General features: G+C 39.1%; 1 protein-coding gene across 4 annotated transcripts in view; it reads right to left on the minus strand.

The window, feature by feature from the left end:
- Positions 1 to 20048, minus strand: part of INTS2 (integrator complex subunit 2) — a 50740-nt gene extending 30692 nt beyond the window's left edge. For 2 of the 4 annotated variants that reach the window (XM_044248528.1, XM_044248526.1), the window contains exons 1-9: positions 19888 to 19964; positions 18304 to 18610; positions 17527 to 17665; positions 14918 to 15020; positions 13688 to 13801; positions 10142 to 10272; positions 9642 to 9815; positions 6888 to 7114; positions 5067 to 5192 (exon numbers count right to left, since the gene is read on the minus strand). In XM_044248528.1, the coding sequence (XP_044104463.1) occupies positions 5067 to 5192; positions 6888 to 7114; positions 9642 to 9815; positions 10142 to 10272; positions 13688 to 13801; positions 14918 to 15020; positions 17527 to 17665; positions 18304 to 18610; positions 19888 to 19906 (1340 nt within the window). In that variant the 5' untranslated portion in view covers positions 19907 to 19964. Of the gene's footprint in view, positions 1 to 5066; positions 5193 to 6887; positions 7115 to 9641; positions 9816 to 10141; positions 10273 to 13687; positions 13802 to 14917; positions 15021 to 17526; positions 17666 to 18303; positions 18611 to 19611 lie in introns of all 4 variants that reach the window. The other 2 variants (XM_044248529.1, XM_044248527.1) reach the window with 2 other exon arrangements.
- Between the last annotated feature and the right edge of the window lie 6398 nt (positions 20049 to 26446).

Genomic DNA, 26446 nt, shown 5'->3' on the forward strand with positions numbered 1-26446 from the left:
GAAAGTCACTGGCTTAAACCAGATATACTAGCATAAGAATGAGAAAACATTCTGGAATTATTTTTAGCAGAAATTACTTTTTCCTTCCCTATTTTGAAATAATCAATTCAAGTTAATTGCTTGTTGAAATGCCCATTAACTGTCATTGAAGTATGAAGTAGTTTTAGAGATGAAGAATAAGACCCTTTGCTTTTATAAATGTGAACAAACTCTTTCAAACGCTTTATTACTGCATCTGCAACTTGGAGAGAGTGAACTTCCTCTTATTTTTTTTAGAAAAGCAAAGACCTTCTGGGATTAAGATGGTAGAAGAACTATATTAACAGCTAATATTTCATATAAGAGTTAAGACACTCATCAATAAGTTTCAAACTGAGTACTAAAGAAGTAACAAGGAAAATAAAATTTAATTTATAGAAACATTTTGAGCAGATCTCAAAATTAAAGAGAAGTAAGTGATCACTATTCAAAGAAAAAGGAAAAAGAGCCACGGGTTCATGAAACATAAAAAATGATTATAAAAATGTACCAACAATGTTTTAATAGGGAATTCCTAGACTTACCTTGAAAGATACAAGTCAACTTTGACTTGTGAAAATAATTTTTGATTTTCTTCTACTTCACTGCAGTGTAAATGAGTAAAACAAAAAGCAACTAAAAAGCCTGCTATCCCAAGCTAAGAAAATTTAAAAGATCATTCTCAACTATACCTAAACCATTCCACTAATAAAAGACAGCATTATATAGTAGAAAGGTAACAGCCTTTAGGCCATGGGAGAGCTCAGAAGGAATCCTACCTCTATTAATGACTGGTAATGTGATCTCAAACAAGAAATTTAAATGATCCTTCTGAACTTCAACTCTGCTATCCAAAAATACAGATAGAAATACCCACCTTCTAGAAGCAATGAAGATTACAATTTTAGCAATTACTTCAGGTAAAGAGAAAAGAGAGCACTTCATTTTTTTTTAATTTTTTTTCCAATTTATTTATTTTCAGAGAGAGAGCACTTCATTTTATTACCTATTTTCACACCCTACTAAAACTCTAAACTACATTAAAGGGATTTTCCTAAAAATGCATAAATGCATAAGATGATGCTGAGGAACAGCACAAAATACTGGAAGCAAGAGCACATAGAGAAGAGTGGTAACTAATTCAGCAGACCCAAGAAAGCAGAATACTAGACTAGCAGGAGGGAAAAGCCAATCCACTTTACACCACAGAATCCCCAAAGATTCTGTCAGGAACTGACAGTTCCAGGGAGTTCTGGGAGGGAGAGTAAAGACTGACTTAACTAAAAAGATCAACAGTCTATATAGGTAGCAGACCTCCAGATCACCTCCTCCATTCCACACAATTAGATGAATTTCCACCCCCCAGCAGAAAGAAGATGGAAGATTTGTGCTCTGGAGATGGTGAAAGAGGGTGTCTCTGAACTGAGGATCAACCAGGGATATTTGCAACACCATTCTAAAAGTAGAATCAAGTGAATGAGCATACTGCAGACTCAGATCTCCCAGCCCTTAACTTTGCTTATGGGTTTCTTGTAAGTTCTTTATTCTCCAGGTAAGGCGAAAGTCTTCTCTAAGAATCTGATAAGCCCAATAGTTTCTCAAAGAGCCACCTATGCATAAAAAGACTCAATTTGCTTTTTAGTTTCTTACTCTTTTTTAAAAATATTTATTTGAGAGAGAGAAATAGAGAGGGAGCTCCACAAGGAGCTCCATCTCATGACCCTGAGATCATGACCTGAGCTGAAATCAAAACCCAGACACTCAAAACACTGAGCCATCCAGGCATCCCTCCTACTCTTAAATATAACAATCTAGAATGATCAAAGCCTTGAAAAAAAAGTTTCTAACTTGAAAAATAGAGACCCAAAAAAGCAGGGGAAAAAACCCTTAGAGAAAACAACAGTACTAATAAAACCTCTTCAATCATTATGATTAATATCAGAGAAATTGGCACCATTGAAGCAACAGCTACCATTTAGAATAATCAGAAAACAAAAAAAAAAGCTCTTAGATATCAAAAATGACAGAGGATTGGAAGTTGAAAACAAATCCTTCGAAGGTAGAATAAGCAGTATCGTTTTAAAGTGATAAAAATGTTCCCAAATTAGATTAAATTAGATTGTGGTAATGTTTGTACAACTTTATAAATATACTTAAAACTGTTGAATTGGGGCGCCTGGGTGGCTCAGTGGGTTAAGCCGCTGCCTTCAGCTCAGGTCATGATCTCGGGGTCCTGGGATCGAGTCCCGCATCGGGCTCCCTGCTTGGCGGGGAGCCTGCTTCCTCCTCGCTCTCTCTCTCTGCCTGCCTCTCTGCCTACTTGTGATCTCTGTCTGTCAAATAAATGAATAAAATCTTTAAAAAAAAAAAAAAAAAACTGTTGAATTGTACACTTTAAAATGGGCAAATTTTATGGTATGTAAATGGTCTCTCAACTGAGCTATTTTTTAAAAAGTAGAACAAGACAAAGATAAGGAAAATAGGAAGGATAAGAAAATAAGATAATCGGGGCGCCTGGGTGGCTCAGTGGGTTAGGGCCTCTGCCTTCGGCTCGGGTCATGATCCCAGGGTTCTGGGATCGAGCCCCGCGTCGGGCTCTCTGCTCCGCGGGGAACCTGCTTTCTCCCCTCTCTCTTTCTGCCTGCCTCTCTGCCTACTTGTGATTTCTCTCTGTCAAATAAATAAAATCTTTAAAAAAAAGAAAATAAGATAATCATTTCAGGAAGTCCAATATCTAAATAAGAGAAGGTTTGGGATAGGAAAAAAAGTCATGTGGAACACTGACAACAAATAAGTTTAAGAAAATTTCCTAGAACTGAAGCACATGAGTTCTTGGGTTGAAAGGGTTTACTGAATATCTACCACAATAGATAAAAGCAGGTATACCATCCAAAAATTTCAAAACCCTAGGGACAAAAAGCTAATCCTTCCTGTCTCCATATTAAAAAAAAAAAAAAAAAAAAAAAAAGGGCGCCTGGGTGGCTCAGTGGGTAAAAGCCGCTGCCTTCGGCTCAGGTCATGATCTCAGGGTCCTGGGATCGAGTCCCGCATCGGGCTCTCTGCTCAGCAGGGCACCTGCTTCCCCCTCTCTCTCTTTGCCTGCCTTTCTGCCTACTTGTGATCTCTGTCAAATAAATAAATAAAATCTTAAAAAAAAATGTTTAAAAAAAAAAAAAAAAAAACAAGAATCAGAATGTCATCAGATTTCTCAACTGCAAAGGAAATTTTTTCCAACCCCAAATTCTAAACCCTATGAAACTGTCAATTAAGTGCTAAAGTAGAATAAAGACATTTTCAGAAATACCCAGTCTCAAAATAACTGACCTCCTACATACCCATGCTAAAGAAGCAAAATGAGAAAGCAATTTAAAAAACAGACATATGTTGCAGTGCCTGGCTGGCTCAGTCAGTAGAGCATGCAACTCTTGATCTTGGGATTATAAATTCAAGCCCACATCGGGTGTACAGATTACTTTAAAAAATAAAATCCAAAAAAGAATAAAATAAAATAAAATAAAATCCTGGGGTGCCTGGGTGGCTCGTTCGATTAAGCTTCTACCTTCAGCTCAGGTAATGGTCTCAGGGTCCTGAATCAAATCCACATCAGGCTCTCTGCTCAGCAGGAAGCCTGCTTCTCCCTCTCCCTCTGACACTCCCCCTGCTTGTGGTTTCACTCTCATTCTCTCTCTCAAATAAATATGTAAGTAAAATCTTTTTAAAAAATTAATAAATTAAAATAAAATCTTAAAAGAGAGAGAGAGACATGGAAAATGCAGGAAGCAGGAGATCCAAGAAAGGAGATGTGAAGCAAGTCCTGAAAATAATAGCGAAGAGCAATTCCAGGACGAGAGCTGTGTACCAGATGTAGAAGTAACCAGTTCAGAGAGTCAGGAGAGCTTCCTTAAGAAAATAAAGTTGACAGAATAAGGAGTCTGAAGATCTTGAAGGGGGGGTCAGATTGGCAGATACTGAAGTCGCATTAACATTAAGTACTCAGAACAAAGAGCAAATGAAAAACAGACGAAACATGGGATAATTATTAAGACACAAGCAAGTTTTACAGAAGAAAAGTTACATGGCTAAACTCCCAATAGAGGCAATATGAACAACTATATATTTTTCTTTTTTTTTTTAAAGATTTTATTTATTTATTTGACAGAGCGAGATCACAGTAGGCAGAGAGGCAGGCAGAGAGAGAGAGAGGGAAGCAGGCTCCCCGCCGAGCAGAGAGCCCGATGCGGGACTCGATCCCAGGATCTTGAGATCATGACCTGAGCTGAAGCAGTGGCTTAACCCACTGAGCCACCCAGGCGCCCTGAACAACTATATATTTTTCAAAGCAAATTTGCAATATAACTGTACTGGGACAATGGGGAGATGGGAAGGATATGGAGATGCGCTGGGTCATGGGGGGGTGGGGAGACAAGAAAGAGACAACTAATTCCTCATCTTTCATTGTAGGAAATCCACAATTACTCCTAAAACTAAAAAGTCAAAAATACAGCAAATCAAACACGTTATTTAAAGATGCGGAAGTGAAAAAACCAAAAGCATCGGCTAAAAGAACTGAAGGAAGATGAAAGAAGTTGCCTCAAGGGAAGGGGAAACGGGATGCAAGGGTACAGGGGCTGCTATTTGCCTTCCCAAATCTTTTTTTTTTTTTTTTTAAAGATTTTATTTATTTATTTATTTGACAGAGAGAAATTACAAGTAGACAGAGAGGCAGGCAGAGAGAGAGAAAGGGAAGCAGGCTCCCTGCTGAGCAGAGAGCCCGATGTGGGGCTCGATCCCAGGGCCCTGAGATCATGACCTGAGCTGAAGGCAGCGGCCTAACCCACTGAGCCACCCAGGAGCCCTTGCCTTCCCAAATCTTGAAGAACTAGTATGACTCCTTTAACTGGCATCCAGTAGATGCTACCACGCCATTTACTAAAAGGTGATAGCACCGTCATTTTTCTAGTAAGCTCCCGATTAATGCTACATGTGCATTTTCATAAATAAGCAAACGCAGACCTTCAGAAAACAGAGCAAGCTTTATAGGAAGGTACCTGACAAGTGTAGAAAAGGCCAGCAGCATACAAAAGGAAAGCGAAACGAAGCGAACCCCAGCTGGTGTAGCAGGAGGACGGCTGGTCATCAACTGCAGCAACTGCTCAGCTTCTTCCTCAGTTGGTCTAAAAAAAGGGATAGATTATTAGGTTTTACTTTTCGTAGTTGAGAGAAGAAGGAAGAAAAAGGGATTTCCCAAGAGTTGGACTTTTCAGATAGAAATTCTGAGCTTTATAATGATACCTTCCTATTTATAAAACCTTTACAATCTTCAGTCGGTAAAAGCAAAACTGCTGCGCTTACCACCAATGCTTTTCCTCAGAGACAAATACACGCAATCCTCACTTGGCACAGTAGCAGGAGACTACAAAAATAAGCACGCAAGCTGAAACTACACATCGTGATCGAAATAATCAATGGGGAAAGTTAACTGTTAAAAGCTAAAAGTTAACCTTTAAAGTTTGCCAAAACATTAAAAACTTTCTGTCAGTCAAAATGCATAGGGAGGTGAAAAAAATAGCAAATATTTATATACTGCTCTATAATTGAAAATATTACAAACATTGGAAATTAAAGTGTTTTCTTTGTAAAAAAAAACTTGTCACGAATAGTTTGAAAAGCCCTTGCCTTCTTCTCATTATAGATCTTATAATGTGGAGTGAACCTCTTTCTTAAGCCTTGAAGAACTGTCATCCCCCTTTCTAAGCTCGGCTCTGATTCCAATATTTTATCCTTTGTTAGGTTCTGTCATGAAATATCTGAGAGTTCCTTTAATGCGAAGATTTTTGGCAGCTTCACCTCCTCTGGGACTTCATCCTTTTCTCCACAATGACTTTCCTCAATCAGGTTGACAAGGGCACCTTCACTAAGTTCTTCAGCTACATTATCTTGGGTTTCTCAAATGGCAACAGTGCTGACATTGTTAAGATCAGCTACTACATTTATGTTTGGTTCAAACACCACTTCCAGTGTTACCACCCTTGTTTCTTTGCTACACATTCATCCCTCTTGGCCAATTCCTTCTTTCAATTATTTCTGTCAAATGACACAAGGGTTTATCCCTGAGATAAGGAAACAGTACAACTCTGCACTTTCCTGTCTCTTCACCAACTGACTAATAGATTGGCAGTGACCAGTCACCAACAACTTTAAAAGAAATGAGGTGCATCTATTATTTATACAGTGACCTGTGGCTTGAAAAGCTCTCGCGAAGTTTGTACTTCATGCGATTATTTGGTCAATGTATCATGATAACTGATACATTAGTTGTTGAGGGAGTAGTGTTAATAACTAAGCCAATACCAAGCCCAGGTTAGTGAAATTCAAACTTATCAGAGACACGCAAAGTGAGGACTGTATGCATAGTGGTTGAGGACATTATTCAAAAGGATGTAATGCAGTGACTACAGTGAACCTTGTGCTTAATAATCAAAACATGTCAATTTTAAATAATCCGTGATCTCAGTTGTGAAAGGACAGGAGAGATTTACTTCAACTAGGTGCATGGACTTGGTAAAGTATCACTCACAGATCATTCACTCTAGTCCTGTCGAGCTGTGGTAAAGTCACGGGTTTTCTTAAACTGCTCTGGCCCCTCCCATATTCAACATAATTCTATTTACAATCCGACAAAAATAGATGGATACATCCCACCTGGGAATATTTTTGCCTTGAGACTTTGTTCTTGATATAGGCCAGCCCACTACCTAAGCCCAGCAGAAAACCCAAATCCTCAGTTAAAAGGCCTTTGGCTCACTTTCTTGGGAATAGAAACAAGAAAGTAAAATGATAAAAAGATAAAATATCAAATTATTGAATACTTGAGTCCAGCGATCCCCATCAAAGCACAGTACAGACGTAAGAGCGCACTGGCTTTCACAACATGCTCTTCTTTCAGCCCCGAATACACAGACACATTGGGCTCCATCTCCACATCAGCTTCTTCCACAATGCGGGTACTTCTTACTGTGGGGAGAATGCCCATCAACTCCAGAAGAAGCTGCCTTCTCATTTGCCAAAGGACAGAACTACTGGTCTCTCTTTTTCTCTGTAAAAAATATGGATCACAAAAGGAAGGAACCATGGAGCACTTACTAAGTCAAAAGGATGCTCAAACAAAGCTCCCCCATTAAACATTTAAAACTGACCTATTTGAAAAGGCTGTCAGAACTGCAGAATCTTGTTTTAACCAAATGAGCAAACTCAAAATTCACTTTGAAAAATACTCTACTCACCTTACATGGATTGGCTTTACAGAAAACACTAAATTAATGACAATCTGAACTGTAAAATTTCACTTAAATGGTACTTTCAAATACATAATGACTAAAGGAGTCATCTGTGATATAGTCATCTGTGATACAGAGACACAACACCTTGGGTTTAAACAATAGCTCTGCCATTGATTATGTATGCTTACCTCTCTGAACCCCATTTTTAAATTTTTTTTTAAGATTTTTATTTATTTATTTGACAGAGATCACAAGTAGGCAGAGGGAGAAGAAGAAAAGCAGGCTCCCTGCTGAGCAGAGAGCCCAATGCAGGGATCAATCCCAGGACCCTGGAATTATGACCCGAGTCAAAGGCAGAGGCTTTAATCCAGCCACGTGCCCCGAACCCCATTTTTTTAGTGACAAGGAAGTAAATATTTTATTAATAATATTTAACTCCCAAGGCTGTTGTAATTAGGAGTTTAGAAGTCTATCACCCTCACAGTTCTTCAGGCAGGGATAATGTTTTAGTCATCTGTTACTTGGCAGGGCCTACCACTGTGCCTGATATACAGCAAGCACTCAATATCTTTTAAATAGACAAATGAACAAAGATCACACATACGAAAGCAGTTCTAAACTGTAAAAAACTAGGCAAATGTTAATTATTTTTAGACTGTCTCTAACTAAAATATGATAAACGTGCTTTAATACCATTAGGTTCAAATAAGAAATTTACTGCACACAAAGGACACTTACAAACAAGATGAACATCCCAAAGTGCTTAACACAACGCCTGACATATTTTAAGTACACAACAGTGTTCACTTCCCTTAAAAAGCAAAGCTTGAGGGGCACCTAGGTGGCTCAGTCGGCTCAACCCCAGGACCCTGAGATCATGACCTAAGCCGAAGCCGACTGAGCCACGTAGAAACCACCGCTCCGCCAGAAATGTTCTTTGAAAAAGTAAAAATTTTGTAACTTAAAAACCGTTGCAAAATATAATATATATTCATCAATAGATGAATAAACAAATTAACCTGTGGTATATACATACGATGAATATTATTCAACCTTGAAAACATATACTACAAGATGCATGGACTTTGAAAACATTATGATAACTAAAACAAGCCAAACTCAGTAAGAGAACTGCTGTGTGATTCCACTTATCTGAGGTAACTAGAACAGTCAAATTCATAGTGATAGAAAGTAGAATAAAGTTACCAGAGGCTGGAAGGAAGGAGGAAAGAGGAATTGTTTAATAGGTAGGGTTTCTTTTTAAGATGATGAAAAAGTTCTGAAAATGAACAGTGATGATGGTGGCAAAACTTACAAAGGATTAAAATGGTAAATTTCATGTTATGTATATTTTACTACAATAAAAAATATATATTAAAATTACAGACTATAATAACTTATTTTGATGATGAATCTAACCCAGAACTCTAGTAATTCCCAAAACTCTTTCCCAGAGGGTCCAGAGGTCAAAAACATATCCTTAAACATTATTGGCCACTTCTACTCTCATTTTCTCACAAGCATACAATGTAGTTTTCCAAAGGTTCTATTGAGCCAGACATTAAAGAGAAATGCAAAAATGTACTCTTCTCGCTAAATTTTTGGAAAATATGTTCATTTTTCATTAAAAATATGTTCACATTTAATACGGTTATTATTGTTATTTTTAAATGAATTCAGTAGGGGCACCTGGGTGGTTCAGTCAGTTAAGCGTCTGCCCTTGGCTCAGGTCATGAACCCAGGGTCCTGGGGTTGAGCCCCATGTCAGGCTCTCTGCTCAGCAGAGAGGCTACTTCTCCCTCTCCCTCTGCCTCTCACCCCTCTCGTCTCCCCCTGCTCCTTCTCACTCACTCTCTCTCAAATAAATAAATTAAAATCTTTAAAAATAAAAAAAAATTAAGGGGCGCCTGGGTGGCTCAGTGGGTTAAGCCTCTGCCTTCGGCTCAGGTCATGATCTCCAGGGTCCTAGGATCGATACCCGCATCTGGTTCTCTGCTCCGCAGGGAGCCTGCTTCCTCCTCTCTCTCTCTCTGCCTGCCTCTCTGCCTACTTACTTGTGATCTCTGTCTGTCAAATAAATAAATAAAATCTTTAAAAAAATAGAAATTAAAATAAATGAATTAAGTAAATATTTCAAAGTTTTCATTTGTAATATGGTAAATATCAAAAGCACATAAACAAAAGCTCTTTAGTGCCCTCTAGGATTTAAAACGTCAGGAGTTCCTGAGACTAAAAGTGTTGAGAACCACTGGTCTAATGATATCATTCTACAAGTGTTTCTTCCTCTTTTATTAGTTGCCAAAATAACCTGATTCTTTGCCTAGAAGATCTTTAAACCCTCACCTGCTGTCCATTTCGGATAAAAGTTCCAAACCAAGTCCGGACTTTCGCATTTGTTCCAAGAAGCAAACCACTAACAAAACAAACCAAGTCACTCACTCCATCTTCACTAGCTTCATTTTTAGTGTGATCCAATGTCAAAGCCACTCCAAGCCCTGGCAAGTGACATTCTTCCACCTAACATGGTGAAGAAAACAAACTGAACTGAGTATCATAAGGAAAAGGGCCAGGACACTTAAGTGTTTAGATGTTTTAAAGCTTCTAAAGTTTAGAAGAAGACATATCCACCAGAGAGAAGGGTAATAATAATTATAATAATATAAGCCAATATACAATTGGCTTAAAACATAAAAACCCAGAGAGAATGGTAATAATAATTATAATAATATAAGCCAATATACAATTATAATTTCAAATTGCTACAAGATTCTAAAACTACCTTGAGAAAGTTCCTGATCATAATACAAAGGCTTTTGTCTCATAAAAATAATAAAATCTCCTACCACCATCCCTCGAACTTTGAGGGCCTGAGAAGGATTCATTTTACATAAGAAGCGTAGGGCATCTGTCCTGCGCCTTCCTCCAAGACTTTCTTCATCTTGTCGTTCTCCATTTTTAATCAGACCCCTGCAAACTGAACATTTAATATCCGCTATTACTTTAAGCTTTCAAGTAAGATGTTAGAAACAATTTCTTCAGCCTTTTAATTAATCATTTATGTGGCACAGACACTACAGAAGAAAATGATCAGGGAATTTGAAAGCACAGCTATAAAACTAGTCAAAATAAAGCACAGAATGAAAAGAGACAAAAAAATGAACAGTGACCTGTGGGGCAACATCAAGTAGTCAAATATAATTATAGTCTCAAAGAAAAAGAAAATGGAAGACAAAAATATATTTGAAGAAATTTTTTCAAATTTGATGAAAACTATAATCACAGAAGCTCAAGCAGGATAAACACAAAGAAAATCATATCGAGACCCATCATAATCAAATTTCTGAAAACCAGTAGAAAAGAGAAAATCTTTAAAGTAGGCAGAAAGGAAAAATAAATAAAAGCAGCCAGCAAAAAACCCCCAAACATTATGTACAGAGGAACAGAAATCAAAACTACCACAGACAACAGAATGACATCTTTAAAAAGCTAAAAGAAAATGTCACCCTAATATTTTATACCCAGTGAAAAATATCTTTTAAGAATGAAGACAAAACCAGGTTTGAGTGTTGCTTTTTGCTTGTTTGTTTGTTTTTTTCAGATTAAAAACAAAAAACAAAAAACAACAACAAAAAAAAAAAACAGAAAGCGGCGCCTGGCTGGCTCAGTAAGTAAGAGTGTGTGACTCTTGATTTCCCGGTTAAGTTTGAGGCCCACACTGGGTGTAGAGATTACTTAAGAAAATAAAATATTATTAAAAATAAAAACAAATAAATTTAAAAAGCTGGAAAAATTTGTTACCAGCAAACCTGAACTACAAGACATGTTAAAGCAAGTATTTGAAGCTAAAGGGAAATTATATCAGATGGAAATGTGGAACCCCAAAAGAATGAAGTGGGACACTTGGGTGGCTCAGTCTGTAAAGCGTCAGACCTGATTTCAGCTCAAGTCATGATCTCAGGGTCATGACACTGAGCCCCAGATCAGGCTTCTCATTGAGCATGACACCTGCTTAGGGTTCTCTCTTTCTCTCTCCCTCTCCCCTTCTTCCCCAAGTCACACTCTCACTCTAAAATTGTAAAGTAGCACAGAGGACAGGAGGGGAAAATAGAGAAGTATATTACATTATATGTGAAGAGGTATAAAATCATTGAAAGTAGACTGCCATAAGTTAAAGATGTATACTTTATTTTTGTCATTGTAGTTTAATTATTTTTTCTTAAGTAGACTTTCTGTGGAGCCCAACACAAGGCTTAAACTCATGATTCTGAGATCAAGAGTTGGTAGCTTGGGGTGCCTGGGTGGCTCAGTCAGTTGAGCGACCAGCTCTTGATTTCAGCTCAGGTCATGATCTCAGGGTTGTGAGATCGAGACCTGCCCTGGGGTGTACACTCAGCACAAAGCCTGCTTGTCCCTCTCCCTCTGCTCTTCCCCCCCACTTACACTCTCTCTCTCAAATAAACAGTCTTTAAAAAAAAAAAAAAGTCAGACACTTAACTGACTAAGCCACGCAGGTCCCCCAAAGATGCATACTTTAAACCTGACAACAATAAATTGAGAAATAAAAATGTGAAGAAAAAGATTAAGCAAAAACATATAGCTAATATGACAGTAGTGGAGATAAAATGGAATCCTAAAAATTTCAATCCAAATGAAGAAAGTAAAAGGGAAAAAGGAAAAAGGAAACAAACAGAAAACAACTTCAAGATGATACACTTAAGTCTAACTACCAAAATAATCACATTAAATGATCTATGTAAACAGTCTAAACTCTCCAATTAAAAAGGAGACTATAACTAAATTTTTTACAAAAAACAAGATTCACGTATACTTGTCTACAAGAAACCCACTTAAAGATAAGAGATTTTTCAGGGGCGCCTGGGTGGCTCAGTGGATTAAGCCGCTGCCTTCAGCTCAGGTCATGATCTCAGTGTCCTGGGATCGAGCCCCACATCGGGCTCTCTGCTCAGCAGGGAGACTGCTTCCCCCTCTGTCTCTGCCTGCCTCTCTGCCTACTTGTGATCTCTCTCTCTGTCAAATAAAATAAATAAAATCTTTAAAAAAAAAAAAAAAGATACAGATTTTTCAAAAAGATGGATATATACCATGCAAATACTAATTGTAAGCTGCTATGGCTCTCTCAATTAAGTGGGTATCAAAAGAAGATACATTACCAGGGATAATGAAGCATATATCATAATGAAAAAGAAAAAGGCTCAACTCATCATGAAGACATAATAATCCTAAATGTACATGGACCCAATCACAGCTTCAAAATTAACGAAGCATAACTGACAAAATGAAAAGAGGAACAGACAAAGCCACAGTTATGTTTGGAGACATCAGCACTCCTCTCTCAGTAACTAGTAAAATATGTAGACAAAAAACCAGCAACAGCACAGTTTTTGCAAAGGACTTTTACGCATCTTGTGATATTTAATAAATCTCTCAGAAATGTAAGGGAAATGTTATTAGTGATACCTCATCTTATACATGATTCATATCTTGATCAAGATGACACAAAAAGTGAGTGACAAAGCTAGAAATCCACTGCTTTTTCCTCTTTGGCTCCTAATTCACAACCTTGCTCAATAAATGTTTTTATTTTTATACCACACAGACCCAAACAACAATCTTCAATCAATCAGTAGTCATTTGAAATAGAGGTGAAAATTTCAGTTGATTTTTCTCAATTTCGACTTTTCTGCAAACTGACAGAAATAAGGCTAAAACACAAAGGGTTTACATTATGGCTACTATTTTGGAGCTCCAGTGGCGCAATCGGTTAGCGCGCGGTACTTATACATTATGGCTACTATTTCTAATTACATGTTACTTGCACTGCACACTGGATGTTTCACAGATAATATGTCTTCTTCCTTTTGGTCCATGAGCATAGAATTACAGCTTCTACTTCTTTAGTATTTTTTACTGTTATAGCACTGGTGACCAGTGACAAAAAATTATTTTGTTGTCCACTTAACATACTTAAATTTGTAATCTAAAAACAATCTTGAAATCTTCTCAACTCAGTATTTCTACAATAATATTTTACTAATAAACTTTCCAAAGAGAAAATCTCAAATAAAAGCACATAAATATAGGGGTACCTGGGTGGCTCAGTGGGTTAAGCCTCTGCCTTTGCTCAGGTCATGATCCCAGGGTCCTGGGATCGAGCCCCACATCGGGCTCCCTACTCAGCAGGGAGCCTGCTTTCCCTCCCCGCTGCCTGCCTCTCTCTCTACTTGTGATCCCTCTCTCTGTCAAATAAATAAATAAAATCTCAAAAAAAAAAAAAAAAGCACATACATATTTCTTCTTAGCTCAAAAAATCAGGTCCTGTAACTGCACAAGCAAATCTCTTCAATAGCCTATTTTAAAATTACATTTACCTTCATTAAAACTATCAGGAACATTGGCCACCAACAAACATAAGAACCAAGCACCATTTCTAACATGTAGCAAGGCTTCAGCTACATCCACTATAGGAAGCAGGGAAGGGAGCTCTACAAGAGAACAAAGTCAATGTTACTATCAAGGAGTGATATTTCATCATATTACACATACGCATTTTTTGGCATTTCACAAATGTGATTTGAAAGCAATTAAGGTACTTTCTTTTCATAGTCTAGAGCTGAACGGTACCGGAGGATAGCCACCAGCCACATGCGGCTATTAAAATTTAAGTTAACTGGGGTACCTGGCTGGCACAGTGGATATAGCAGGAAACTCCTGATCTCAGGGTTATAAATTCAAATTCAAGCCCTACCCTGGGTGTAGAGATAACTTAAAAGTAAAATCCTTCCCAAAAATTAATTAATTAATTAATCCAAATTAAATAAAATTAAAAATAGTTCAGTCCCGGTAGCCACATTTCAAGTAATTCGTAACCACACGTGGCTAGTAGCTACTGTACTGGAAAGCCCAACATGTACCACTGCCACTGCTACACTGGACGGTGCTGGGCAGGAGGGATTTTCATGAAAATCTTGGCTTTTTTATGTCCTCTATTTTTCTAATCCAATCGTTCAAAGTTAGTAATTTGAAATATTTCAATCCCCCCCACAAGTATTATCTTAACTTTAAAATAATTGGGATTATAGGGGCGCCTGGGTTGCTCAGTGGGTTAAAGCCTCTGCCTTCGGCTCAGGTCATGATCTCAGGGTCCTGGGATCGAGCCCCACATTGGGCTCTCTCCTCAGTGGGGAGCCTGCTTCCCCCCCTCTCTCTGCCTGCTGCTCTGACTACTTCTGATCTCTCTCTGTGTGTCAAATAAATAAATAAAATCTTAAAAAAAAAAAAAGATACTTGGGATTATAGTCTACTTATCATTTACCCCTTGCTTTTTTCACTTACAGATTATGACCATTTTCTAACAGATTATTAAATTCCTTCAAATACACTACTTAATGATTGTATAACATGCTATACTGTGGAAATAATATAATTTACTTAATCACTATTCTATTGCTAGCCACTTTTGTCTTAACATTTTAAGGTGCATTGTTATTAAATATATAAAATGTTTATATAAAATAACACAATTTCCAAGTTAAGAAGTTACACGGTACCATTTAATAAGAAACTACGAACATAATGTATCTTAGCAGTCATTATTGTACCTGCTTGTAAAATACAAAGTACATCTGCGGCTTCCTCCAAATAGACTGGGCTCTCAAATAGCTCAGATGACTTAAAAAAAAATTCTCCACTGGACTCAGACACCTTAAAAAAGAAAAAGAAAAAAAAGAAATAATGAATTCTATTAATTTCAGATAATGTATTAAATCCTTTAGTATTTTTATAATTATTTATTGAGTTTACAGACCATGTTTCTAAATATGTCATTAATATACTGCAGCAGAATATGCAATATTTGATGAATTTGAACCATTTTAATCACTGTGACATTAATTAATATTCAGATACAGCAATATGGGGCTCAGTAATGTATTTCTATATAAATATTTGGAGACATCTGGAATTAAAGGTATGACAAGCCAAACAAATGAACTAGAAATGCTACCTACAAAAGTTATAGCTCAAAAAAAAAAAAAAAAAAAGACAAGAAATGGTAACCTTAAAGCAGTATAACAAATATAAAGTATGTTCAATAGCAAATTAACTGTAGGAAAAACAAAAAATAAAAAAGTAGATCAATATAAGTACCTACTAAATTTTTAAAAATCTCCTACAGTAGTTTCATCACACTTCCCATTTCCTGAAGAGTTCTGAACTGAAATAATGGAAACCTCCCAGAGGAGAAAGGTCTTTTTCCTTTCTTACTTTACTAGATCTATAAATTAGAGATTAAGAAAAAGATGCTGGAAAAATACTGATTGAAATTAAGCCCATAGTACAGTAGAAAAGAATAGAAAGAAAAAACTGTTTGTAATAGAAAAACATTTTTTAAAAGATTTCTAACAGATATACTGGAATTAAAGAAACAAATAAATTTTAAGAAAAAAATTTTAAAAATAAAGATTTCTAATGTATCTGAAAGACTATCTAAAACTAACTAACTGCACCCCCGCCGCCACCACCAGTATTTTCTTTGGAAACAGAATTTAGAGTTGTTTGGTCCACAGTTTATAAAACTAAACATTATTATTAAAAGGAACTGACCTTGAAATTCTAACAGTAAATAACAGTAAATAAGTAAAAAAATAAACTTTTGCCTCTGAAACTCTGGGCTTAATATATAAGCCATCTTAATACGAAGATCCATCTTAACTCTTTTTATAGTAGACCCCTGACATGCACAAATTTAAACTCAGAAGTTTTTTGTTTTTGTTTTTTTTTTTAAGATTTTATTTATTTATTTATTTGACAGATAGAGATCACAAGTAGGCAGAGAGGCAGGCAGAGAGAGAGAGGAGGAAGCAGGCTCCCTGCCGAGCAGAGAGCCCAATGCGGGACTCAATCCCAGGACCCCGAGATCACGACCTGAGCCGAAGGCAGCGGCTTAACCCACTGAGCCACCCAGGCGCCCTAAATTCAGAGTTTTGATTAATCATAATTACCCAAAGGTCCATGAACTAAGTAATCTATCATTTTGCTGACATGAAAAGTTGAATAGCTTTCTGTAGTATAGAAGCAATTCAGCCATCTAGTGATTAAGGCTAGCCAACAATCCTACATCCAATTCAGCTTTGATATTTCCTATTCACTATTGTGTGAGATAATGAGTGCTCATTCAGTGTCTAAAGGAACCACTTAAATTTTTCAGTTACATTTTATAATATTTTATGAAGAAAACCATATCCTATAAGGATATTATCAAATTTGGTAATTTGTAGAAGTCTTGAGCTATGTACCCTTCTAGGTATCAAGAAGTCATTGTATGTAGTCCATAGAGAAAAAACAGTAGAAAATACAGAGTCGGGGGGCAGCCGGGTGGCTCAGTGGGTTAAGCCTCTGCCTTCGGCTCAGGTCATGATCTCAGGGTCCTGGGATCGAGCCCCGCATCAGGCTCTCTGCTCAGCAGGGAGCCTGCTTCCCCCCTCTCTCTCTGCCTGCCTCTCTACCTACTTGTGATCTCTCTCTCTCTCTGTCAAATAAATAAATAAAATATTAAAAAAAAAAAAAAGAAAGAAAATACAGAGTCGGTATAAGTGAGAGAAAGTGGTAGAGAAAGAGGGCACCTGGGTGGCTCAGTTGGTTAAGCGACGGCCTTAGGCTCAGGTGATGATCGTGGAGTCCAAGATCCAGGCCCTCATCGGGTTCCCTGCCCAGCAGGGAGTCTGCTTTTCCTTCTGACCTTCTCCCTCTCATGTTCTCTCCCTCTCATTCTCAAATAAATAAATAAAATATTTACAAAGAAAAAATAGAAAAGAAAATAGTAGAGAAAGAAAGGTAGGCATTTAATATCCTTTTAAACCTTTAAAAGGAAAACACTTTCAAAACAAATAGAAATATGTGTAAAAGAGGATGCAACTTGGCTGTTTTCTAGGCTGTTTCTACTTTCTTTTTTTTCTTTTTAAGATTTTACTTATTTATTTGTCAGAGAGAGAGAGAGAGGACAAGCAGGGGGAGGGGCAGGCAGAGAAAAAACAGGCTCCCTGCTGAGCAAGGAGCCCCATGCTGAACTCAACCCCAGAACTCTGGGATCATGACCTGAGCTGAAGACAGACACTTAATGGAATGAGCCATCCAGGCATCCCCCGTTTCTACTTTCTGTGTGTAGACATCAAATCATGCATATTCTGACATTTGATTAAAATAAATGCACCTTGTTCATAATTGCCAACAGTTCACTAAGCACAAGACGCAATCGACGAGGTGAATCACTGTGTTCAAACTCCAAAGTCAATCCATGCTGAAGCTGTGATACCAGGATGCTCTCACCACTGCCTCCTCCAAGTTTATGCCTAATAAGGTACACATGTGTAAAACAACAATCATGAGAACACTGACAGAAATAATACAAAATTATCTTTAGTTGAAATAATCTACAAAAGAATGTATTAATTCTTTTCATACATTTCATGAATGTAGTATTTCTGAAATACTATTTAGTTTGACTATTTCAGGGATTCACAACTTACATAAAGACTCCAACTAATAGTTGACAGCTACTTCGATGAACAACAGTGGCTCGATATTGGATTCACAATGGGTGGGGAAGAACCAAACAAATGCCCAGAATTTTGGGAAATCAATGTTAAGCTCAAAAAACCTCCTGGGTGACTCCAATAAATACTTTTATTCTAGGGGAACTTACCCTCCCACTTTCCGTTGAGTAAATGATCTAATCAGTTTAGCATGAAAGCAACAGTATATGTAGCCAAACTTCTCTACACATTTTAGAATACAGAATTCAAAAGATTCTAGAATTTTAGCTATAAATAGAAAAGAACTAGGTAAAATCCAAAGTTTAGATTCTCAATCTTTTCTGGGAGAATACATCCAATAAAAAGTCCTAAAAGCTCCAAAGAAATATTTGATTCCCTCTTCTTTGACAAATCTAAGTAAATCCCAACCCACATATTATATAGCACAACATTACCTAAGCTGCTGTTCCTTGCTGGCATCCTGTTCTAAAGCATGAAAATCCACAGACAACAAGGCAACAATGGAATTGACAGCTTCCACTCCAGAGAGAAGACGAAGGATCAGTTTTTTATCCTGAGCCCAGCTTTGGCTCTGGTCTGCAGGAGCACAGAGTGCCATCCGCACCAAGCAGGGCAGGAGAAGTCTTAATTCCGGATCACTTAAAGATGCCAACCGAACAACATCCACCTTCTGCATTGCCTCGAAAGCAAAAGGGCTGACAAACTGAAGACTTGTACACTCAGCCATTATCACTGTTGATCCTAATGATTTAAAAAAACAAACAAACAAACAGGAAAGTAGGTATAACTCCTGCATGTATGAATGGCCCCTCTTTAAAAACCCTGAGAAATGTGGTCTTTCTTTAATAGGTTCCCATGCTGGCTATGTTTCTGGCACAATTAAAGGCGCCCTGTTTTTACTCCCACCTAAAAAGTGAGAAAGAAAACGGAGTATATTAATAGTTCCTCCAGCCCTAGGGATCTTCTGTTCTAATACTTATTTTGCAAAGAAGAAATATGAAGCCCAGAGAGATTAAGTAACAGGCATATAGTGATGACTAGCTAGTGGCAAAATCCAAGGCTGAACGCTCATCTGTTAAATCTCAGTCCAAGACTTTCTCCACTGCATCCACTGTCTGAGCACCACAATGCAAATAAAAATGAGTACTAAAGAACGTTCCTCTTACGCACCTCTTTAGTTTCTTACGCCTACTCAACAAATGGAAAGAACTGTTAGGCTTCTCTTTCCCACCCTCCACAAGTCAATGGAAGCTAAATCTCATTAGCCAAAAGCAATGGCAGATGCAACGTTCTGGAGATCATAACACTATCCTAATGTCCCTCGTGTTGCATGGGTAGAAAAACAGCTATGGAGATGCAATTCGCTATGGGAGAAAGACTTCCACTTGGACACTTCTCTGTCTTCACTAGTAATCAGAAGACTCCTGCCCCCCGCCCCGCCCCGCAAAAAAGGCAGGGAGTAGATGGCCAAAGCTATCCCCTCTAAAACCCACAGACTAACCAAATCGTGGGTTAACGGAGCCCTGAGCAGAAAAGTTACTTAGTTTTTAAGCAAGAGGAGCTGCCCTTTTAACAGAAGGGTGGGCTGAGGGAGCAGAGGCACCAAGACCTGTGTGTGCTCACAGGTCTCGCCCTCAGCGTAACGAGAACCAACCAGTAGCTCGGGCAGAGAAATGTGAGGCCAGTGACCGACATGAACCGGGGAACGCGCTAAGGCCTGAGAGGCGGAAGCTCTGTCATACCTTTCAGATTTGCCCTCCAACCTCCCGGGACCCAACACGGATTCCGCGCCCTAGAGGCGGGACGCTGTAGAAATCAAGAGCGCGATCCGAAGTTGGGCCTAGGCGAAAATCCCGATTCGCCAACCCTAGCTGTGCCCTGAGTCGTCCCAGGAACCAAAAACCCAGACGCCGGGATCAGTGGGTTCGGCAGTGCGATAGGCTGTATGGGGACGCCGCACAAGCACAAAGAAAGAACCCGCACTGAAGGGAAGGGAAAGCGGAGGGAGCTGTTTCAACCTTCATCCAGCACCTTCATTCATCCCAGCGCCTGGCTCCCCTCGGCCACCGTACTGAACTGAGAGAACCGCTGGCTGCGAAAGGAAACCCAGAGACGTCGGCGTTGATGCGACGGTGCGCGTGCGCGGCCCCACCTCTTCCTCCCCGCTGTTGCCCAGCCTAACCACAGCGCTCTACACACGGAGATTTAATTTAGTACAGTGCTTCCAGTGTCTTCTCCAAAGCGTCCTTACCGCCTGCGTCCTTTTCGATTACGTCCTTAAGCCCTCCCGAGCTGCAGCTTCATCGTCATAGGATTTTTGCGGCACCTGAATGAAGTAACGTATGTAAAAGAAATGTTAAAGTTGTTTCCACTATTCTTTGACCGGAGCACCAATGGAATCAGACTGTACTCTTCTCTCCATCTCTGCCTTTGCGCTCCTAGCGCCAAAGTTCTAGAATCCTAGGATTTACAGGTGAATTTTTTTTTTTTTATTTGACAGACAGAGATCACAAGTAGGCAGAGAGGCAGGCAGAAGAGAGAGAGGGGGAAGCAGGCTCCCCACCGAGCAGAGAGCCTGACGCGGGGCTCGATCCCAGGACCCTGGGATCATGACCTGGGCCGAAGGCAGTGGCTTAACCCACTGAGCCACCCAGGCGCCCCTACAGGTGAATTTAAAATTAATCTTTTCCTGAGCTTTCTTCCGCTATTGACCTCACACCCTCCTGGTCAGAAGTTAAACATCTTAATTTCAGTGTTCTGTACTTTAGGGTCAGGGGTTGGGGGGTGGGAAAAATGGGTAAGGGGGAGTGGGAGGTACAGGCTTCTAGTTATGGAATGAGTAGCTCCCTTGGAACATAGAAATTGGTATTGTAATAGATGTAGCTACACTTGTCGTGACTGTATTTCATAAAATGTCCAATCACTATATTGTACACCTGAAACTAACATAACATTGTATATCAACTATGCTTCAGTTTAAAAACAAAAACCAGGGCGCCTGGGTGGCTCAGTAGTTAAGCCTCTGCCTTCCGCTCAGTCATGATCCCAGGGTCCTGGGATCGACCTCCCCATTGGGCTCTCTGCTCAGCAGGGGGTCTTTTCTCTCCCCTCCACCACGCCCTGCCTTCCCCTCTGCCTGCCTCTGCCTACTTGTGATCTCTCTCTGTGCCCAATAAATAAAATCTTTAATAAAAAATGAAAACAAAAACTTAGTGTCCATAGATCCTTAGAAAGTGATGGATGGAGTTTCAGGAATTCCCTAAAACCTACAAAGTTGTGAGTGCTTGGAAAGAAGGCCCAAAACTTGCAACAAACTTTCAAACGGAGTCTAAGCACCTAGAAAAGATTAAGAAGTACTAATCTCTGTATATTTTCATACTATTTCTAATTCCTGGTACAATCAGTGTGCATTAGCACCTTCTGTTTACCAGATACTGTGCTACAAGCTAGAAACAAAAATATTTTACAGAGCTGGAACTTAATACTCTACAGTTACTAAGACTTGCATAGAATGATAATCTAATAAAGACTGCTGGCAGCATTAAAAATCAGCAAAGGGGACGCCTGGGTGGCTCAGTTGGTTAAGCAGCTGCCTTCGGCTCAGGTCACGATCTCAGCGTCCTGGGATCGAGTCCCACATCGGGCTCCTTGCTCGGCAGGGAGCCTGCTTCTCCCTCTGCCTCTGCCTGCCTCTCTGTCTGCCTGTGCTCGCTCTCTCTCCCTCTTTCTCTGACAAATAAATAAATAAAATCTTTAAAAAAAAATAAATAAAAATAAAAATAAAAATCAGCAAAGGAAGAAAAGAACTAATGTGTATTACAATGTTTCTCGAACTTTTTTCCACCTGACCTACAGTAATACATTTCATATTGTGACCCAGGACACACATGTGCATATATACCCACATTTTTTTTTAAGATTTTGTTTTCTTAAATTCCTACACCCAACACAGGGTCTGAATTCACAACCGCGAGATCAGGAGTCGCATGCTTCACCAACTGAGCCAGTCAGGCATCCCTGTAACAACATTTAAATGGAACAAAATTTTTATGAAATAATGTACATACTACATGTTATATGTTCTATTCCTTTTTTTTTTTTTTTAAGATTTTATGTATTTATTTGACAGACAGAGATCACAAATAAGCAGAGAGGCAGGCAGAGACAGAGGGGGAAGCAGGCTCCCTGCCAAGCAGAGAGCCCAATGTGGGGCTCAATCCCATGACCCTGAGACCATGACCTGAGCTGAAGGCAGTGGCTTAACCTACTGAGCCACCCAGGCGCCCTCTTTTTTTTCTTAAGATTTATTTGAGAGAGCGTGACCAAGAGAGCATGAGCAGGGGGAGAGGCAGAGGGAGAGGAAGAAGTAAACTCTCCAACATGGAGCTGACAGGGAGCCCAATATAGGGCTAGATCCCAGGACCCTGGGATCATGACTTGAGTCCAAGGCAGAGGTTTAATCAGCTAAGCCATCCAGGTCCTCCCTATTTCATTTCTTTAAATTGCTGGTCACGGGGAAGTTGGCTGGCTCAGTCAGTGGACCATGCAACCCCTGATCCCAGTCAGGGTTTAAGTTCAAGCCCTACATAGGATGTAGAGGTTACTTAAAAATAAAACCTTCAAAAAAAATTTTTTAATTGCTAGTCACTACACACTAAAATTGATTTTACAGTGTCTTAGCTTACAAATTATAAATTGTCATTTTTAAGCTGACATTTAATGAGAACATTTATTGAACACTTGCTAGGCACTAGTATTTTATATCTATTATCGATTCAGTTCTCTGAGGTAGGTAATAGTCTATTTTATAATTGTGGGGAAATTGAGACCAAGAGAGGCTAAACAATTTAATCTCCCTGGATGGTCATTTCACAGGAGGAGTATGAAGAGAAATCAAAGACTGTTTTGACAGGTGAATAGGAGGAGAAAGGGGATGTGAACTAAGTGATTTTTAAGATTTCTTCCAACTCTGGTGGTTTATGATCCTGTGATCAGTAATGGAGAAACAACGTGCAAATCCATTTCAGTCTAAGATAACCGCAGATCGATTTTCCCAACACCATTTGTTGAAGAGACTGTCTTTTTTTCATTGGATGTTCTTATCTGCTTTGTCGAAGATTAGTTGACCATAGAGTTGAGGATCCATTTCTGGGCTCTCTGTTATGTGCCATTGATCTGTGTGTCTGTTTTTGTGCCAATACCATACTGTCCTGATGATTACAGCTTGGTAATAGAGCTTGAAGTCCAGGATTGTGATATCACCAGTATTGGTTTTCTTTTTCAACACTCCTTTGGTCTTTACTAGTTCCATACAAATTTTAGGATTATTTGTTCCAGCTCTGTGAAAAAAGTTGATGGTATTTTGGTAGGGATTGCTTTGAATGTATAGATTGCTCTAGGTTGCATAAACATTTTAACAATATTTGTTCTTCTAGTCCATGAACATGGAACATTTTTCCATTTCTTTGTGTCTTCTCAATTTCTTTCATGAGTGTTCTATAGCTTTCCGAGTATAGATCCTTTTCCTCTTTGATTAGGTTTATTCCTCGATATCTTGTGGGTTTTGGTGCAATTGTAAATGGGATTGACTCCTTAATTTCTGTTTCATTGTTAGTGTATAGAAATGCAGCTGATGGGGTGTGCCTGGGTGGCTCAGTTGGTTAAGCAACCACCTTCGGCTCAGGTCACGGTCCCGGAGTCCCGGGATCAAGTCCTGCATCAGGCTCCCAGCTCCATGGGGAGTCTGCTTCTCCCTCTGACCTTCCCGCCTCTCATGCTCTCTCTCTCAAATAAATAAATAAATAAATAATTTTTTTAAAAAGGCAGCTGATTTCTGTGCATTGATTTTGTATCCTGCCACGTTGCTGAATTCCTGTATGAGTTTTAGTAATTTGGGGGTTTTCCACATGAAATATATCATCTGCAAAGAGTGAGAGTTTGACTTCTTTGCCGATTCGGATGCGTTTTCTTTTTGTTGTCTGATTTCTGAGTCTATGACTTCGAGTACTATGTTGAACAACAGCGGTGATAGTGGACGTCCTTGCCATGTTTCTGACCTTAAGGGGGAAGCTCTCAATTTTTCCCCATTGAGAATGATATTCACTGTGGGCTTTTCATAGATGGCTTTTATGATATTGAGGTATATTCCCTCTATCCCTACACTGTGAAGAGTTTTAATCAAGAAAGGTGCTGTACTTTGTCAAATGCTTTTTGTGCATCTGTTGAGAGGATCATATCATTCGTGTCCTTCCTTTATTTATGTAGTGTATGACATTGATTGGTTTGCAGATGTTGAACCACCCTTACAGTCAGGAATAGAACCCATTTAGCCACAAACAGAAGAATGAAACTGGACCATTTCCTTACAACATACACAATCGACTCAAAATGGTTGAAAGACCTAAATATGAGAGGAATCCATCAAATTCTGAAGGAGAGCACAGGCAGCAAATTCTGTGACCTCAGCTGCAACTTTTTGCTAGACACATTTCTAAAGGCAAGGGAAACAAAAGCAAAAATGAATGACTGGGACTTCATCAAGATAAAAAGCTTTTGCACAGCAAAGGAAACAGTTGACAAAACCAAAAGATGACCGACAGAATGCGAGAAGATACTTACAAATGACACAGAGAAATTGCTAGTATCCAGGATCTGTGAGAACTTATCAAACTCAACATCCAAAGAACGAACAATCCAATCAAGAAATGGGCAGAAGACATGAACAGACATTTCTGCAAAGAAGACATCCAAATGGCCAACAGACACATGAATAAAAGCTCCAAATCACTTGGCATCAGGGAAATGCAAATCAAAACCACAATGAGATACCACCTCATATCAGTCAGAATGGCTAAAATTAGCAGGTCAGGAACGACAGATATCGGCAAGGACGCAGAGAAAAGGAACACTCTTACACTGTTTTGGTGGGAATGCAAGCTGGTGCAGCCACTCTGAAAAACAGTATGGAGATTCCCCAAAGAGTTGAAAATGGAACTATCCCACGACCTAGCAATTGCACTACTGGGTATTTACCCCAAAGGGGCACCTGCACCTGATGTGTATAACAGCCAAACTCTGGAAAGAGCCCAGATGTCCATCAACAGATGAATAGATAAAGATGTAGTGTGTCTGTATATAGAAACACACACACACACACACACACACACACACAGGAACACTACTCAGCCATCAAAAAGAAATGAAATCTTACCATTTGCAATGATGTAGATGGAACTAAAGGGTATTATGCTAAGCAAAATAAGCCAAACAGAAAAAGACAATTATCATATGATCTCACTCAGAATTTAAGACATAAAAGGGGATCACAGGGGAAGAGAGGACAAAATAAAGCAAGAAGAAATCAGAGAGGGAGACAAACCATAAGAGACTCTTAATCATAGGAAGAAAACAGCGTTGTTGGCCAGCGGGGTGGGGGTGGTGGGGATTGGGTAACTGGGTGATGGACATTAAGAAGGGCACTGGGTATAATATATAAGACTGATGAATCACTGACCTCTACCTCTGAAATAAAAAATACATTATTTGTTAATTAAATGAATTTAAATTTTTAAAAATGAGAAAAAGTGTAATAATATATTTAAAGGGAAGGCTAATTATATTTTTAAAAAAGACTGATAAATAACTGACCTCTACCTCTGAAGCTAGTAATACACTATATGTTAATTAATTGGATCTAAATTTTTAAAAAGGAGAAAAGGATGCCTGGGTGGATCAGTCAGGCGTCTTCCTTCAACTCAGGTAATGATTCCAGAATCACGGGAACACATCCTGTATAGGGCTCCCCGCTCAGAAATCTGGTTCTCCCCCTGACCCTTCCCCTTCTCATGCTCTCTCTCTCTCTCAAATAAATACATAAAATCTTTAAAAAAAAAAAAAAAAGAAGAAGAAGAAGAAAACAGCAGAACACACCCAGCCCAAATAAGATAGCTGGAGTATAAAGGTGAAGAGTGCTGACACTAAGTCCCCTTTCTTTCCCTTCCAGTTTTTTTTAAAGATTTGTCAGGGGGGTGCCTGGGTGTCTCAGTGGGTTAAGCCTCTGCCTCAGCTCAGGTCATGATCTCAGGGTCCTGCGATCGAGCCCCATATCAGGCTCTCTGCTCAGCAGGGAGCCTGCTTCCCCTCTCTCTCTGCCTACTTGTGATCTCTCTCTCTGAAAAATAAATCTTTTTTTTAAAAAAAGATTTATTTTTCAGAGAGAGCGTACAAGCAGGGGGAGTGGCAGAGGCAGAGGAAGAAGCAGGCTCCTCCCTGAGCAAGGAGCCTGATGCAGGACTCAATCCCAGGACCCTTGGAATCATCACCTGAGCCAAAGGCAGATGCTTAACTGCTTAACTCACTGAGCCACCCAGGCATCCCATTCTTCTCTTCCAATTCTTAGCTCAGTGAGTATCACCCACTACCCAGAATTGCTCAAGCCAGAAACCTGGAAGTCATCCCAGGCTCCAGGCCTCTCCCCATTTACATCCACATAGTCAGTCTTTCAAATCTACATTGCAATGTTTGCCAGTGAAGTAATTTTGACCATCATATAGAATTTAGGGAAAAAAGATTTACTCA

Source organism: Neovison vison, chromosome 5, assembly GCF_020171115.1.
Source record: "Neovison vison isolate M4711 chromosome 5, ASM_NN_V1, whole genome shotgun sequence".
NCBI classification, from domain to species: Eukaryota; Metazoa; Chordata; class Mammalia; order Carnivora; family Mustelidae; genus Neogale; species Neogale vison.